A 13,111-nucleotide genomic window follows, 5' to 3' on the forward strand; every position below is an offset into this window, starting at 1 on the left:
AAATTAAAAGATTTCTGTGAAGCATTGAGTGTCGGAAACCTTAACCTGAAGTGACAAGATTATAATATTCTTTATTTAGCACACGTATTAAAAACATACAAATTTTTGGCTAAATATGAATGCGTTTGTGTTACTGCCCCAATTCGCATTAAATGAGATGTTACATAATACTGTATGTGGTATATACAGTATAGTTATGATTTCTAGAATAAAAGCTGGTCTCAAGGTCCTTGGAAAAGGAATATGACCTGTACAAGTAAAAACCACACACACCACATTGCTGAATGTCTTTTTTCTAATACTAACAGTAATAATTTTTAGGTAGTTTACTTGCTAAGTAATTGCCTTAATTGTTGATTCTAACTATACTTTTGAGAAAGAATGAATGAATCCAAGCTTTTTAAAAACTTTCTTATATAATTGGTTTTTGTAATCTTATTTTATTTTTTTCCCTGCCACCCGCCTCCTCACTGTGCCTCACCTTCTGTAATCTTATTTTTATTATAAAATTTGAAGTATCTTTTGGGGTTAAAAAAGATTTTAAGAGGCTGGACTTGGTGGCTCAAGCCTGTAATTGTAGCCATTTGGGAGGCAGAGATCAGGAGCTTCACAGTTTGAAGTCAGCTTGGGCAAAAAGTTTGTAAGACCCCCATCTCAACCAATGGCTGAGTGCGGTGGCATGTACCTCATCTCAGCTACTGGGGAAGCACAAATGCTAGGTTCCTGGTCCTGGCTGCCAGACATAAAGCAAGATCCTCTCAAAAATACCCAATGCAAAAGGGGCTAGAGACATGGCTCAAGTGGTAGAGTGCCTGCCTAACAAGTATGAGTTCCTGAGTTCAACCCCCAGTTTCCAAGAAACAGTTTTAAGGCTATGTCTGCCTTCTTCAAGAACTTTTTTCCTTCTGATCCTAAAGTTCTGTGAAGGGGCTCGTGGTGTGGCTCAAGTGGTAGAGTGCCTGACTAGCATGCATGAAGCCATGAGTTCAAACCCCATTACTGCTAAAACAAAGTCTAAAGTGCTGTGGAAACTGTTATTGATATGATAGTGATGTTTAATTTAGTCAACATTTTCATCATTAGCTTCACCCCAAAGAATCAGTAAAAACAAAACAAATATTGAAAAGTGAGAGCATTTAAAAATTTTATACTTTACTGTAGTCTAAAAATAATTTCATTCTTGGCCTGGAGGCCTGGCTCAAGTGGTAGAGCACCTGCCTAGCAAGTGTAAAGCCCTGAGTTCAAACCCCAGTATGATCCCTGCCCCAAAAGAATTTCATTCTCTTTTCAGAAGTGTACAAACAGGTAGTGGAGTCCATTTATGCTTAGTTTAGGCATAATTTGGATTTCCAGCTTTCTGCAAAAATGATTAGGGGGAATAGGGAAGTGTATTGTCCATGCCTCAATAGTGTGGATAACAAATCTAAAGAGAGCAGGAAAACTTAAAATTGGTAGACTGTTGTAATAAGTGTGGACTTTTGATAGGCACAGTGGTTCTGTGCAGCATAGAGTGTAGTTCCATCATTTTGCAGATTCTGAATTAGTGCCGTAGTACCATGCTCCTGGCTTTTGCAGTATTTCATCATTCTTAAGAACTTGTATATAATGCTTATATAGATTTAAAAGATGAAGAATGTCAGGAAATGTGTTTTTAGAGAACATCATTAAAAATGGCTTATTTCATACCTTAAAGGAGTGTACTTGCTATATTTATGGAAAATAGGCTTATCTGTGGCTTAATGCCTTCAAGTGCCAGATGAATGAGAATTTACTGAATACAGAGTTGCAAGTTAAAAAAATTGAAATTCAGTAGGCCATGGAGGTGAGTTTCTGCAGTCCTAACACTCAAGAAGCCAAGGTGGGAGGATCTGTAGTTTGAGTGCAACTGTATCTGAAAAAAAAGAAAAGAAAAAAGAGAAAATTCTGTATGCTTTAAACCAATTATTGCCATGTACAATGATACTGGGATTTTAGGAAGTAGTGATAGCATTTTCATAATTTATTAACCCTTGTTTTAAGGCTGTGTTATAAATACAAGGAGTAAAAATAAGATACAAATTTTATTTGCTCTGGATACTGTAGTATATTGTTAGTGTTTATCTTTTCCCTAGAATTCTTCCCATCGGTAGGAAGATACTATTTAAAGAAAAATTTTACAAGCTAGTCTAAGCAAGCTTTTTGTTTATCTTCCTTGAAAAGACAAGAATTTGAGTGTGCTTCCTGATCAGTTGGGGACTTGACTGTATTACTAGATGATTAATTACGCAAAGGTTTATGTGTTCTGCTTCAACACACTGAATTATGGGGTATGTGTGTATTTAAGAAAAAAATTGTAAGCTCCCTGGTGAACCTGATAGTTAAGCTTTGAGTCCTTTGTGTAATACCATTTTGGGGAGTATTGTTTGCATTGTATAAAATGTCAGTGTTTCACCTTACTCTCTTAAAATTATTTATTTGTTTAAGCAGCACTGGGGTTTGAATTCAGGACTATCAAGCTTGCGAGGCAGGCACTCTACTACTTGAGTCATTTCAACAGCTCTTTTTTTGTGTTGGGTTTTTTCCGAGATAAGGTCTCGTGCTGGCTTCAAACTGAGATTGCTCCTGATTGCTGCCTCCTGAGTAGCTAGGATTACAGGCATGAGCCACCGGCACCCAACTCTTTAAAATTATTTACACCTCAATCTTGCTTAACTTCCAGTATTTAGGTTCTTCCATTGACATGTATAATTTTATTTGACCACTGAGGGAAGGAAGATACTGACATTGCTTGAGAACCTTTGAGAACCATTGCTTAGAATCATTAATTTACCATTAATTGCTGTAATCTGTGTTTTCTTTTAAGTTGCTTCCAAACCTAAAGTATTTAAGAATTTTTTTTAAATTCTGAAATGTTAACTCCTTAATGATGTTTCTAAGTATTTCTTAGTTCTTCAGTAAGTGCTAACGACTGTTTTTAAATCATTAAAAACAACCTACTTATGTTTAATGTTAGCCTTTGGTTAAATAGTTTGGTTAAGGTAAAAGAAAATCTTGTAATAATATACATTTAGTAAAGTGATTTATTTCTTTGTTGTATCCAAGATGTTATTTTAGAAAGGGAAATGTGAATCAAGTTTAGGCTGATCCTGGTTGAATCAGTGCTGAAAGTTTTGTGCTGGTGACCTCTAGTGGTCTTGCAGTTGAAGTATTTGCCACCAAATGTCAACAAATATCAAGTAATTCTCATAGGATAATCATGTGCTTACTATTGAATAAATTCAGGTGATATATGAAATGAGCAGGAAAAAGATATCTTGAAGATCAACAGTAAGGTTTATTGCCCTGAATTATCAACTGCAATTGGATAGATAAAAATGTTTATAAGTTAGTTTTTTGCTTTTATAATATGTTTTCAGCTGTTTGCAACTACTGTAGTATTATTGTTTTTAAGAATTGGAACATAATTTGGAGTGAGGTAGTAGAATGGAAAATATATTCCTAAGTAGTTCAGGGAAGATGCTTTTAAGATAATGTTGCTATTTTTTGAAATAACTAATATCTCATTTTTGTGAAATATATTTTGTGAATATAATCTCAGTTCCTTCTGACTGTTGTGTTAGACATTAAGTATAACTTTTGTGTATACAATTTCCTTTAATGGTATGAGAAGATTAAATACTAATATTATTAGGGACCCTAAATGGTGATAAGCAAATAGCTGATTTATAGTTACCTTTATTTTTGGAGTGGCTCTGTTGCCCAACAGAAAGTCTGGTTGAGCATTTCTGTGAATTTTAAATCTTGTTGGATAAAAATGAAGCAGTTTGCATTTATTGCTTTCCCTTTTTTAGTTCCCTATGTCGTTAAGAAAAAAATGAAATGTATCTTTTATTTTTCTAAGGCACGGATAGCATTTTTACAAGGAGAAAGAAAAGGTCAAGAGAATTTGAAGAAAGATTTAGTAAGAAGAATAAAGATGTTAGAGTATGCATTAAAACAAGAAAGGTATGTATATCTCATTTCTTTGTATGAATAAAATAGAACAGTGTTACCATTTTACTATTGTACAGTTTATTTGAAAGCTTTATGAAAAGCATAAAACTTTCCCCAAATGAAAGATACTTTTGTTTGATTCATATATAGGAAAAGAAAATAAAAGGAGATTAAAATAGTTAATCTGTTTTAAATTGAAATAATGTATTTTGTTATAGAATCTTAAGTTTTGGATGCTTTTTTTCTCTTAAACACCAGGGAAAATTTATCTTCACTGAATGTATTTGTTACTTGGGTAGTTTGCTATTTTTTTTTCTTTTACAACATTATGTTCTTCATTGCTTTTAGCAAATGAACTTTAAAGAAGACATTCATGGTTTTTTTTTTATTTGGAGTAATGTATAGCAGTAGTCACATAACTGTAGAAAAGGAAATAATTCTTTTACTAATTTATTAATTTTTAGAGCAAAATATCATAAATTAAAGTATGGCACAGAACTGAACCAAGGTGAATTGAAAATGCCAACCTTTGAATCAGGTAACTTGATTCTTCTGTTACTTTTGTTTTTAACCTCATTTTCATGTAATAGACATGTTCTCTTTATCTTCATTTTGCTTTGAGGTAGTGTTAGATGATTTACTATAATCAACTGTCTAGAATTTGGGGAAAACAGTAAACAAATAAAAATAAATAATTTCACCTATGTAAATTCCGAGGTTACTACTCCTGTTTTCCTTGATTGAAATCTGTATAAAACTATGGGTACATTTTTGGTCATAATTAGAACTGGAACGTACTGAAATAATTAGTTTTCTGCCTGTAAGCAGTTTTCATCCCTTTTATAAGTTTATTTTTTTATTTTCTAAAAAGTCCTTTTTAGGGCTGGCTGAGTGGCTTAAGTGGTAGACCACTGCATGAGCAAGCGTGAAGCAGAGTTCAAACTTCAGTACCACCAAAAAAAAAAAAAAAATCCTATATCTAGAGTTCTAATTACCTCATTTTAGTACTAAAATATTGGGAATTTGACTAAATTTGTGTAGAAGCAGCCGAATAAGGGTCAGAGAAGAGGTAAAAATTATCTCCAGTTGCCTTTTATGAGAATTGTTCTAATCAGTAATTAGGCAGCTAAGAGAGAGGAGTGGATATAGGAAAGAGCTAACAGTTTAATGTTAATTGTAGGACTCCATGTGGTTTCAGTTTGAAGAGTCTAAAAGGGCAAAGAATATTTTCATTTCTGTTATGCAGGATTTAGGAATATTACTAGCAGTTTCTTATTTCTTAGGTGTATCTAGAATTTAGTTACATATATTTTTGATACTGTAGTCAGAGCCTATGCTGTTCTTGGATACTGGCTACTAAGGAAGAAAAAAATGAGCTCTTTATTTGGGTATGCAAGTTTTGTTCTGTAGTTTTTCTTCCCTACTTAATAAAGTCAAAGCATGTATAGTAGGAAAATAAAGCGTATGGATTTGTTTAGAGAGTTATTACAGTTCATTTAAAAAATCGATTTAGTTTTTGCTGCAGTACTAAGTGCTGAAGACTTGCCAGAAACATACCATATATACACGTAAAGTTGATTTGTTGTTTTGATCTTCTCCACTTTTACTTTTAGCAGCAGAACCTTTTTTTTTTTTTGGGTAGGGGCTAGAGTTTGAACTCCAGGCTTTGTACTTTGCAGAGCATGCACAAAGCCAGTGCTTGAGCCACACCTCCAGCCCAGAACCATTTATTATATCTTCCAGTTGTCATGTTATGAAATCAAGAGATTTAAGGTTGGGGGGAGCGGGATGGGGGTGTGTTCTTTGGCTTTTCACTGGTTATAAATGTTCATTCTGATTCTGGAAAACAATACTATATTTTGCTCCCTGGAAAAGAAAGAATAAATGATAGAAAAATGGAAGGGCTATATATTTTGAGGCATGTTTACTATAGTAGTCCTTTTGTATTTGGAGATAGTAGTGTCTTCACCAGGAAAAACTTACTAGATTCAGAGATCTTTCTTTGACTCGTTTTCTTTCCAGTATAGCTAGAATATTCAGAAAATAGAACACTTTCGGGACCTAGAGGGTTTATTCCCTAAATTTGTTCATTGTTTTTGTAGTCAAGGCTAAGCCATTCAGAATTGGTCAGCTGGGCTCAGTGGAACTGTTTGTATAAAGCAAGATCATTAACAGATAAATATCTGCTACCCAGTTGGCTTTATATTTAAGGCTTAGCTTGAAGCCCTGAGTTCAAACCCCAGTCCCACCAAAAAAAAAAAAAAAGAAAAGAAAAGAAACTTTGGTTGAATAACCATGTATTTATAGGAGACACAATAACAACAAAGTAAAATGTTTTTACTGATGTAGAAAACTATTCAGGATGGTTAGTAGAAAACAAATCAAAAGGATGGGCAAAAATTACACCATGCACAGTTGATTAAAATTTATAGCAAAGTATATTTGAAGGTAAATATGAAATGAGATAATGTTGCCTTTATATATTCCTTCAAATCAATGTAAAAAAATGTGCAAAATATTGATTTGACAAAAGTACAAGATAGGCAAGTGTTTGTGCCTCTGTAAATAGTTTGTGTACATATATCCTAAACTATCCTTATGAAAAGAGATTGTATTCAAATTATAGCTCCCTTTCCTCCACATCTAGAAAATAGACAATCCAATAGAAAAATGAAGAAAAGGCACCTAATAAAAGAGGGCATCTTAATGGCCATTAAAAGTGTAATGATGTATAAGTTTTATTAGTTATTGAGGAAATACGAGCTATAACTACAGTAGAATACAATTAGACACTTACCAGAATGGCTTAAAAAAAAAAAAGTATTAAGTGCTGACAAGGCTAAGTGACCAGAATTTGTAGACACTGATGTTGGGATTATAAATTGATAAAGTTGCTCTAAATGTGTTTTAGCAGTATTATTAATGGGGACATACCTTGTGCTATGATTTGGTAATTCTGCTTTAAACTGTGAACCTTTTTTTTGTTTTTTTCTTTTACAGTAGGAGATTGAACTCAAGGCCTCAAATGCTAGGCCTACGTACATGTTCACCATAACTCTTGTATTAGAATGTCCATAGTATTGGTTCAAGGGTGTTGCTCAAATGGTAGAGTGCCTACTACCAAGCAAACGTGAGGTCCCGAGTTCAAATTCCACTACTGCCACACAAAAAACATCCATAGTATCATTATTTATAGTGACAACCTGGAAACAACTATACTGTCCTTCAGCATTAAAATGGAGAAATGTGTTGTGATAAAATAGGGTAGCAATGCTATTTAGCAGTAAAATTGAGCAAACTACAACTAAACTTGGCAATATGAATGCCTCACAAAATGGAAAATAGAAAATATTTATATCACATTCAAAAATTAAGTTTTAGGGTTAGAGGTGTGGCTCAAGTGGTAAAGCACCTTCCTAGCAAGAGTGAGGTCCTGAGTTCAAACCCCAGTAGCAACCCCCCCAAAAAACTTCTTTTTAAGAAATCAAGGTAATGTCAGTATCCTTTTTGGCTTTTTTTTTTTTTAGCAGTACTAGGATTTGAACTCATAGCCTTGTGCTTGTGAAGCAGACACTCTACCACTTGAGCCACATCTCCGGCCCCAATACCCTTTTTGGAATGGCCAGTGACTGGAAGAGGGGACAAGGAAAGCTTTTAGGGTTACTGATGATGTTTTTCATCTAGTTGCTGATTACCTGGGCATATTAAAAAATCTGTTACACTACATACGTAGGCTATATTATACACTTAAGCTATATTAAGTGATTCCAGGAATCTAGGAACCTAATAACAACCATTCAGTTTTTTTGTGGTACTGAGATAAAAACCCAGGTCCTCAGAGATGCTAATCAAGTGCTTTCCCACTTGAGCTACTTCCTCATTGTTAACAGCTTTTAACATTGTATGGTGGTTTATGTAAAGCCCCTCTCTTCTTTATAGTGTCTTTATTTTAATAATGAGAATTCATGAGAAAATATTACAATACTATTAGTGCCAAAAGTAGTTTTAAATTTTACTGTAGGAATATTTGTTGAGAGTTTAACTCACCTGGGTTTTTGGTTGTACTGGGATTTGAACTCAGGTCCTCAAGCTTGCTAGGCAGGTGCTCTGCCACTTGAGCCACACACTCATCCCTTTCTCCTTTAGTTTTTTTTTTTTGAATTGGGTCCTGCTTTTATGCCCAGCCAGTCTAAACCAGCATCCTCCTATTTATGCATCCCACATAGCTGGGGTCAGGCATGTGCCTTTGTGCCTACCTACTTATTGGTTGAGATGGGGATCTTGCTAACTTTTTGCTCTGGTTGTTCTCAAACCATGGTCCTCTCGAGCTCCGCTTCCTGGTAGCTGGTAATGCGGCGTGAGCCATAGATGCCCGACTGAAATTATACTTTATTAAACATTTTTAATTCATTGTTGGGGATGGAACATAGGGCCTTGCACATGTTAAGCATGCTTTTCTACTTAAAATCTTTTATTTTTAATTTTTAAATGCGTACACTTGGTTATCTGAGAATAAAATATGTCTTTTTACCTATTATAAAAACTATTTTCTGAGCCAGATGTGGTTCCTGTAATCCTAGCACTCAGGATTGTAAATTGAAGGCCAGTTAGGTTACATAGGTGAGACCCTGTCATAAATAAACAGAACTATTTTCTGGCTTAACTTTTGTTTTAACAATGAACTTTGTGGGCTGGAGGAATGGCTCAAGTGGTAGAGTGCTCAGGCCCTGAGTTCCAGTTCCAGTACCACAGTAATAAGTAAGTAAGTAAATAAATAAAAGGAATGAAATTAATAAGAAAAAGGCTTCTGTTGTAGATTTAAGGCCTACTGATACAGATTTAAAATTAAGTTACTCAATATTGCCATATGTACCCAACATCTAACTATGGAATTCGAATAGTTTGTATGATATCAATTGTCAATTTCAAAAGCATTTGATAATATAGAATTCAAGTATCCAAAAAAAAAATTCAATAACATTTCATTTCATTGCGTGATTTTTTAATCCTTCATAGTAATAATGTACATTTCCATTTCCCCAGTTTTAAAATGGGCTGGGGAAGTACCTAAGTGATTGAGTTACTGGGAAAATTTAAAAATGAGCAACCCATAGTAAATTTTTTCTGTTCTGTATAAAATTTTTAGTTTTTTTTTGAGTTTACCCCTAAGAAAACTTGGTAATATTTTCAAGAATTGAAATAATGTATGTAAAACTTTCTTCTTAATTTTTAGAAGAAACCAAAGACACAGAGGCTCCCACAGCACCTCAGAATAGCCAGTTAACGTGGAAGCAGGGCAGACAGCTGTTAAGACAGTGAGTAATGGTTTATTTTCAGCTTCCTTAAGAAACTAGTTATAAAAGTACTAGTCAATTTACAAGAAAAAAAAATAATTTAATTCTAGGGGACAGGGTATATGCTCTTCATATTGCTGCTTTTCTGCTCTATAGATGCTCGGACCTTTTTAAAGCAGTTCATTTGAGCTTTAGAGGGTGATGTTTTTTCTAAAGTATTTTATTGTGGGGTAGAATATGTAAAAGACAGATGCCTTGAAGGCCAGAACAGAAACAATATAGAGTTCATACTTCTAGACTCTTCCAACCCCTGTCACTATAAAATTCACAATTTGGTTTCTCTTTTAAGTCAGGATGTGACTGGTTTCTAGAAGGAATTTATCTGATTATCTGAAACTTCCTAAGTAGCTCGCCAAATCCTTCTTTTAGTTGAATTTTTGTGGAACCTTTTTGATATTTGAGTTCATTGCTGTGTTGAAAGTACTTCCATGGCTAATCCTATTTATTTTTTACCTAGTTTTCTAAAATTCCTTATAGTTTGAAAATTTTGGTACTCATGTCCTTTTACCCTGGGCAATATCCAGTTAATCAACATCTCATCGCTGGATAGCTTCATGCTTCTAACGCCATGAAGTATGGTCAGACACTTGATCTTAATACCCAGAACTACTCTACCTCAGATTCCATAGCTTGAGCAGTTGGCATGTATTCCACCTGTCTCTCTTCAGTTGTCATGTTATTTGTCCTCTGATCATACCTTGATCTTTAGGTCCTTGACTGCTTCATTTTCCTCTTTATCTCCTCTGTCTGTTATCACTTACTTCTGTTTCCTCAGCTCTATATTAGACCCAATAATGCATCACCCTTTTCTACTATCACTGTTGCCCATTGGTCACTTTTTCCCCCACTGGTCATTTTACTGTACCTACCTATAAAACCCCAGCTTTAGTTCAGTTTTATTATCTGTTCTTCTACTTCTAATTAACTTGGAGAAAAATTACAGAATTAACCTGTTCATGGTTTCCTATCCAGACATTGCAGAAAGCCTTTCCCCATAACCCATTGTCCTCAGTGGATATTTTAAATTTGTGCCACATCTCTGCCCATTCTCCCTTACTTTCATAGCACCTCAGGTTCTCCTTCACTGAAAATGTGAACACTGTGAGGTGAGAACTCCCTTAATTTTTACTTTTCTTTTTGTAAATGTACTTAAACTTTTTATTCATTACCTTAGTTTCTAGACTATTAGATGTGACTAAAACATGAACAGAAGAACAGATGTTTTTTATTGTAAAGGTATTAGAGTAACAGAAAATGCTTAATAACCAAGTGTCAGAAAGTCAGGTAGCTAAGAGGACCTTTCATGAGTGAAAACACTCATGAAACTTGTTCTCTGGTTGTCTACTCTTTCATGTTAGCTTTATTTTGTTCTCCCAAAAAGTAGTTTCCACATGGCAGCCCATACCCTGCCCCAAACAGTTTCTGAGAAAAATTAGAATTGCCCTGACTTGATCAGATAACTGCCCATGAGTCTTTACCTGGGTTATAGAAGACTATTCAAACCAAAGGTTAGAGACTGAGGGGAAGTGTTTCCTCTGGCTGAAGTTTGCCTTATTAAGAAGATTGAGGACAACTGTAGAGAAATCATTTGTACAGTATTTCTCTCATACATGCCTTATGCATTGCCTGGATTGTATGTTTTCTTTCTCTACTAACCTTTTTCTTTGACTTCATAGCCTTTTTTTCCTTTTCCTTTTTTTTTCTTCTTTGCGATAGTGGGGTTTAATCAGGGCCTCGCACTTGCTAGGCTTATGTCCTACCACTTGAGCCACGTCTCCATTGCACCCTCCTTTTCTCCTTTCGAACTGGGATTTGAACTCAGGGCTTGGCACTTGTAAAGCAGGCCACTTGAGCAACACTTCCAATCCATTTTGTTCTGGTTATTTTGGAGATGGGGGTCTCATGAACTATTTGCCTACACTGACCCTAAACCTTGATCCTGCCAGTTTCAGCCTGCCAAGTAATTAGGATTACAGGCATGAGCCACTAGCACCCAGCTGTCCCTCCTCCTTCTTTTTGTGGTACTGTGGCTTGAATTCAGGGCCTGCACCTTGAGCCACTCCACCAGCCCTTTTTTGTGAAAGGTTTTTTCAAGATAGGGTCTCGCAGAACTATTTGCCTGGGCTGGCTTCAAACCATGATCCTCCTGATCTCTGCCTCCTGAGTAGCTAGGATTACAGGCATGAGCCACTGGCGCCCAGCCCCTCCCCCCCAACTTCTTAAAGGTAGTTTATCTCTGTCGTCTTCCTTCTTGTTCATTTCTTTACTATTTGTCTGTTTTCCATTTTGATGTTTCTTTCAAGTTGATATCATAGCATGTTCCAGATACCTTTTTTTAATTCATACTTGATATCTTGGAAGTATTTGCCATTTGTTACTCCTTTCTAAAACTTTTATTTTTAGACTGAGGATGTGGCATAAGTAGTAGAGCATCTGCCTGGTGAGCTCGAGGTCCTGAGTTTAAACAAAAAAAAAAAAAAGCAAACAAGAAACCTTTAATTTTGCTTCCATGACATCACTCACTGCTACCTCCCCCCCCGCCCCCCATTTTTGAAGTGCTTTTATATTCTTTGCGTTTTTCTTACTCTTCTAGCCCTTTAAATTTTGGTGTTTGCACATTTTCTTTTATGCTTGTTCTGTGAGTGACCACATGTAAATCCATGGTTTCAAACACTACTGTGTGTGTTACTTTTGTTTAGCTATGACTAAAATACCTGAGAGAAACAACAAAAAGGAGAAAAGATTTATTTTAGCTCAGGGTTTCTGAGGGTTCAGTCTCTGGTCACTTGGATACATGTTGTGGGCCTGTTGTGAGGAAGAATGTCATGACAATTAGGAGCATGTGGATGAGGAAACTGCTTGCCTCATGGCTAATAAGAAGCAGAGAGAGCAGCAGGAAGGACCAGGGACAGGATAATCCCCAAGGACCATCTGCCAGTGACCCACTTCCTCTATCTTGATTCCACCTCCTAAAATTTCTAGAACCTCCCAAAATAGCACTTTACCAGATGAGAACCAAGCCCCCAGGATAAGAGCCTTTGTGGGGGGGGGGGCACTTCATAAGCAAGTCATTACAACCACCAAGGACTAATGATCCAAATATGTATATCCAATCCAATCTCTGAGCCTTTTATTATCCTTAATGCACCCAAAGCCTCAGATAGTCTGCAGAGCTTTTGACCTATTGTATTCATGTGTCTACTAAACACTGTCACTTGGTTTTTCTCCATAGACACCCCATAATTGTATAAAATCAATTCTGACTTTTTTTTTTTTTGAGGTACAGTACTGGGGTTTGAACTCAGGACTTTAGGCAAGCCCATTACCACTAGAGCCACATTCCTATTTCTAATATTAGCTTTAGTTACTTTTCAGAAAGGATCTTGTGTTTTTTAGCTGGAATGTCAGGTGTGGACCACTATACCCAGCTTTTTATTTTGTTGAGATGAGGTCTCACTTTTTTTTCCCCTGCCTGGGCTTGCCTCTTAACTGTTCTCCTTCTCATCTCTACCTCCCAAGTAGCTGAGATTGCAACATGAGCCAGCATGCTGAGCCTTTATTCTCTGTTTCATTGAATGGAACAATCATCCAGATGTCCAAGCTAGAAACCTGAAAATTCTCCAGAATTTTTATATCATTTTTCATTTTAATGCCATATTTATTTGTACATGTAATTACAAAGACTATACCTTGCTTCTTTTCTCTTGTTTATTTACTTCTCCATGTTTAGCTCATACTTTGTTAGTGTTCTAACCAGTTTCCTTATCTTTAGCATCCTTCACTAG

General features: G+C 35.6%; 1 protein-coding gene across 4 annotated transcripts in view; it reads left to right on the forward strand.

Moving 5' to 3' along the window:
• Strn3 (striatin 3) overlaps positions 1-13,111 on the forward strand; it is a 90,076-nt gene that overhangs the window by 28,638 nt on the left and 48,327 nt on the right. For all 4 annotated transcript variants that reach the window (XM_020169786.2, XM_074068212.1, XM_020169797.2 and 1 more), the window contains exons 2-4: positions 3,881-3,984; positions 4,437-4,510; positions 9,206-9,287. In XM_020169786.2, coding sequence (XP_020025375.1) covers positions 3,881-3,984; positions 4,437-4,510; positions 9,206-9,287 — 260 coding nt within the window. The remainder of the gene's footprint in view (positions 1-3,880; positions 3,985-4,436; positions 4,511-9,205; positions 9,288-13,111) is intronic.

This window comes from Castor canadensis, chromosome 3 (genome assembly GCF_047511655.1).
Source record: "Castor canadensis chromosome 3, mCasCan1.hap1v2, whole genome shotgun sequence".
NCBI lineage: Eukaryota > Metazoa > Chordata > Mammalia > Rodentia > Castoridae > Castor > Castor canadensis.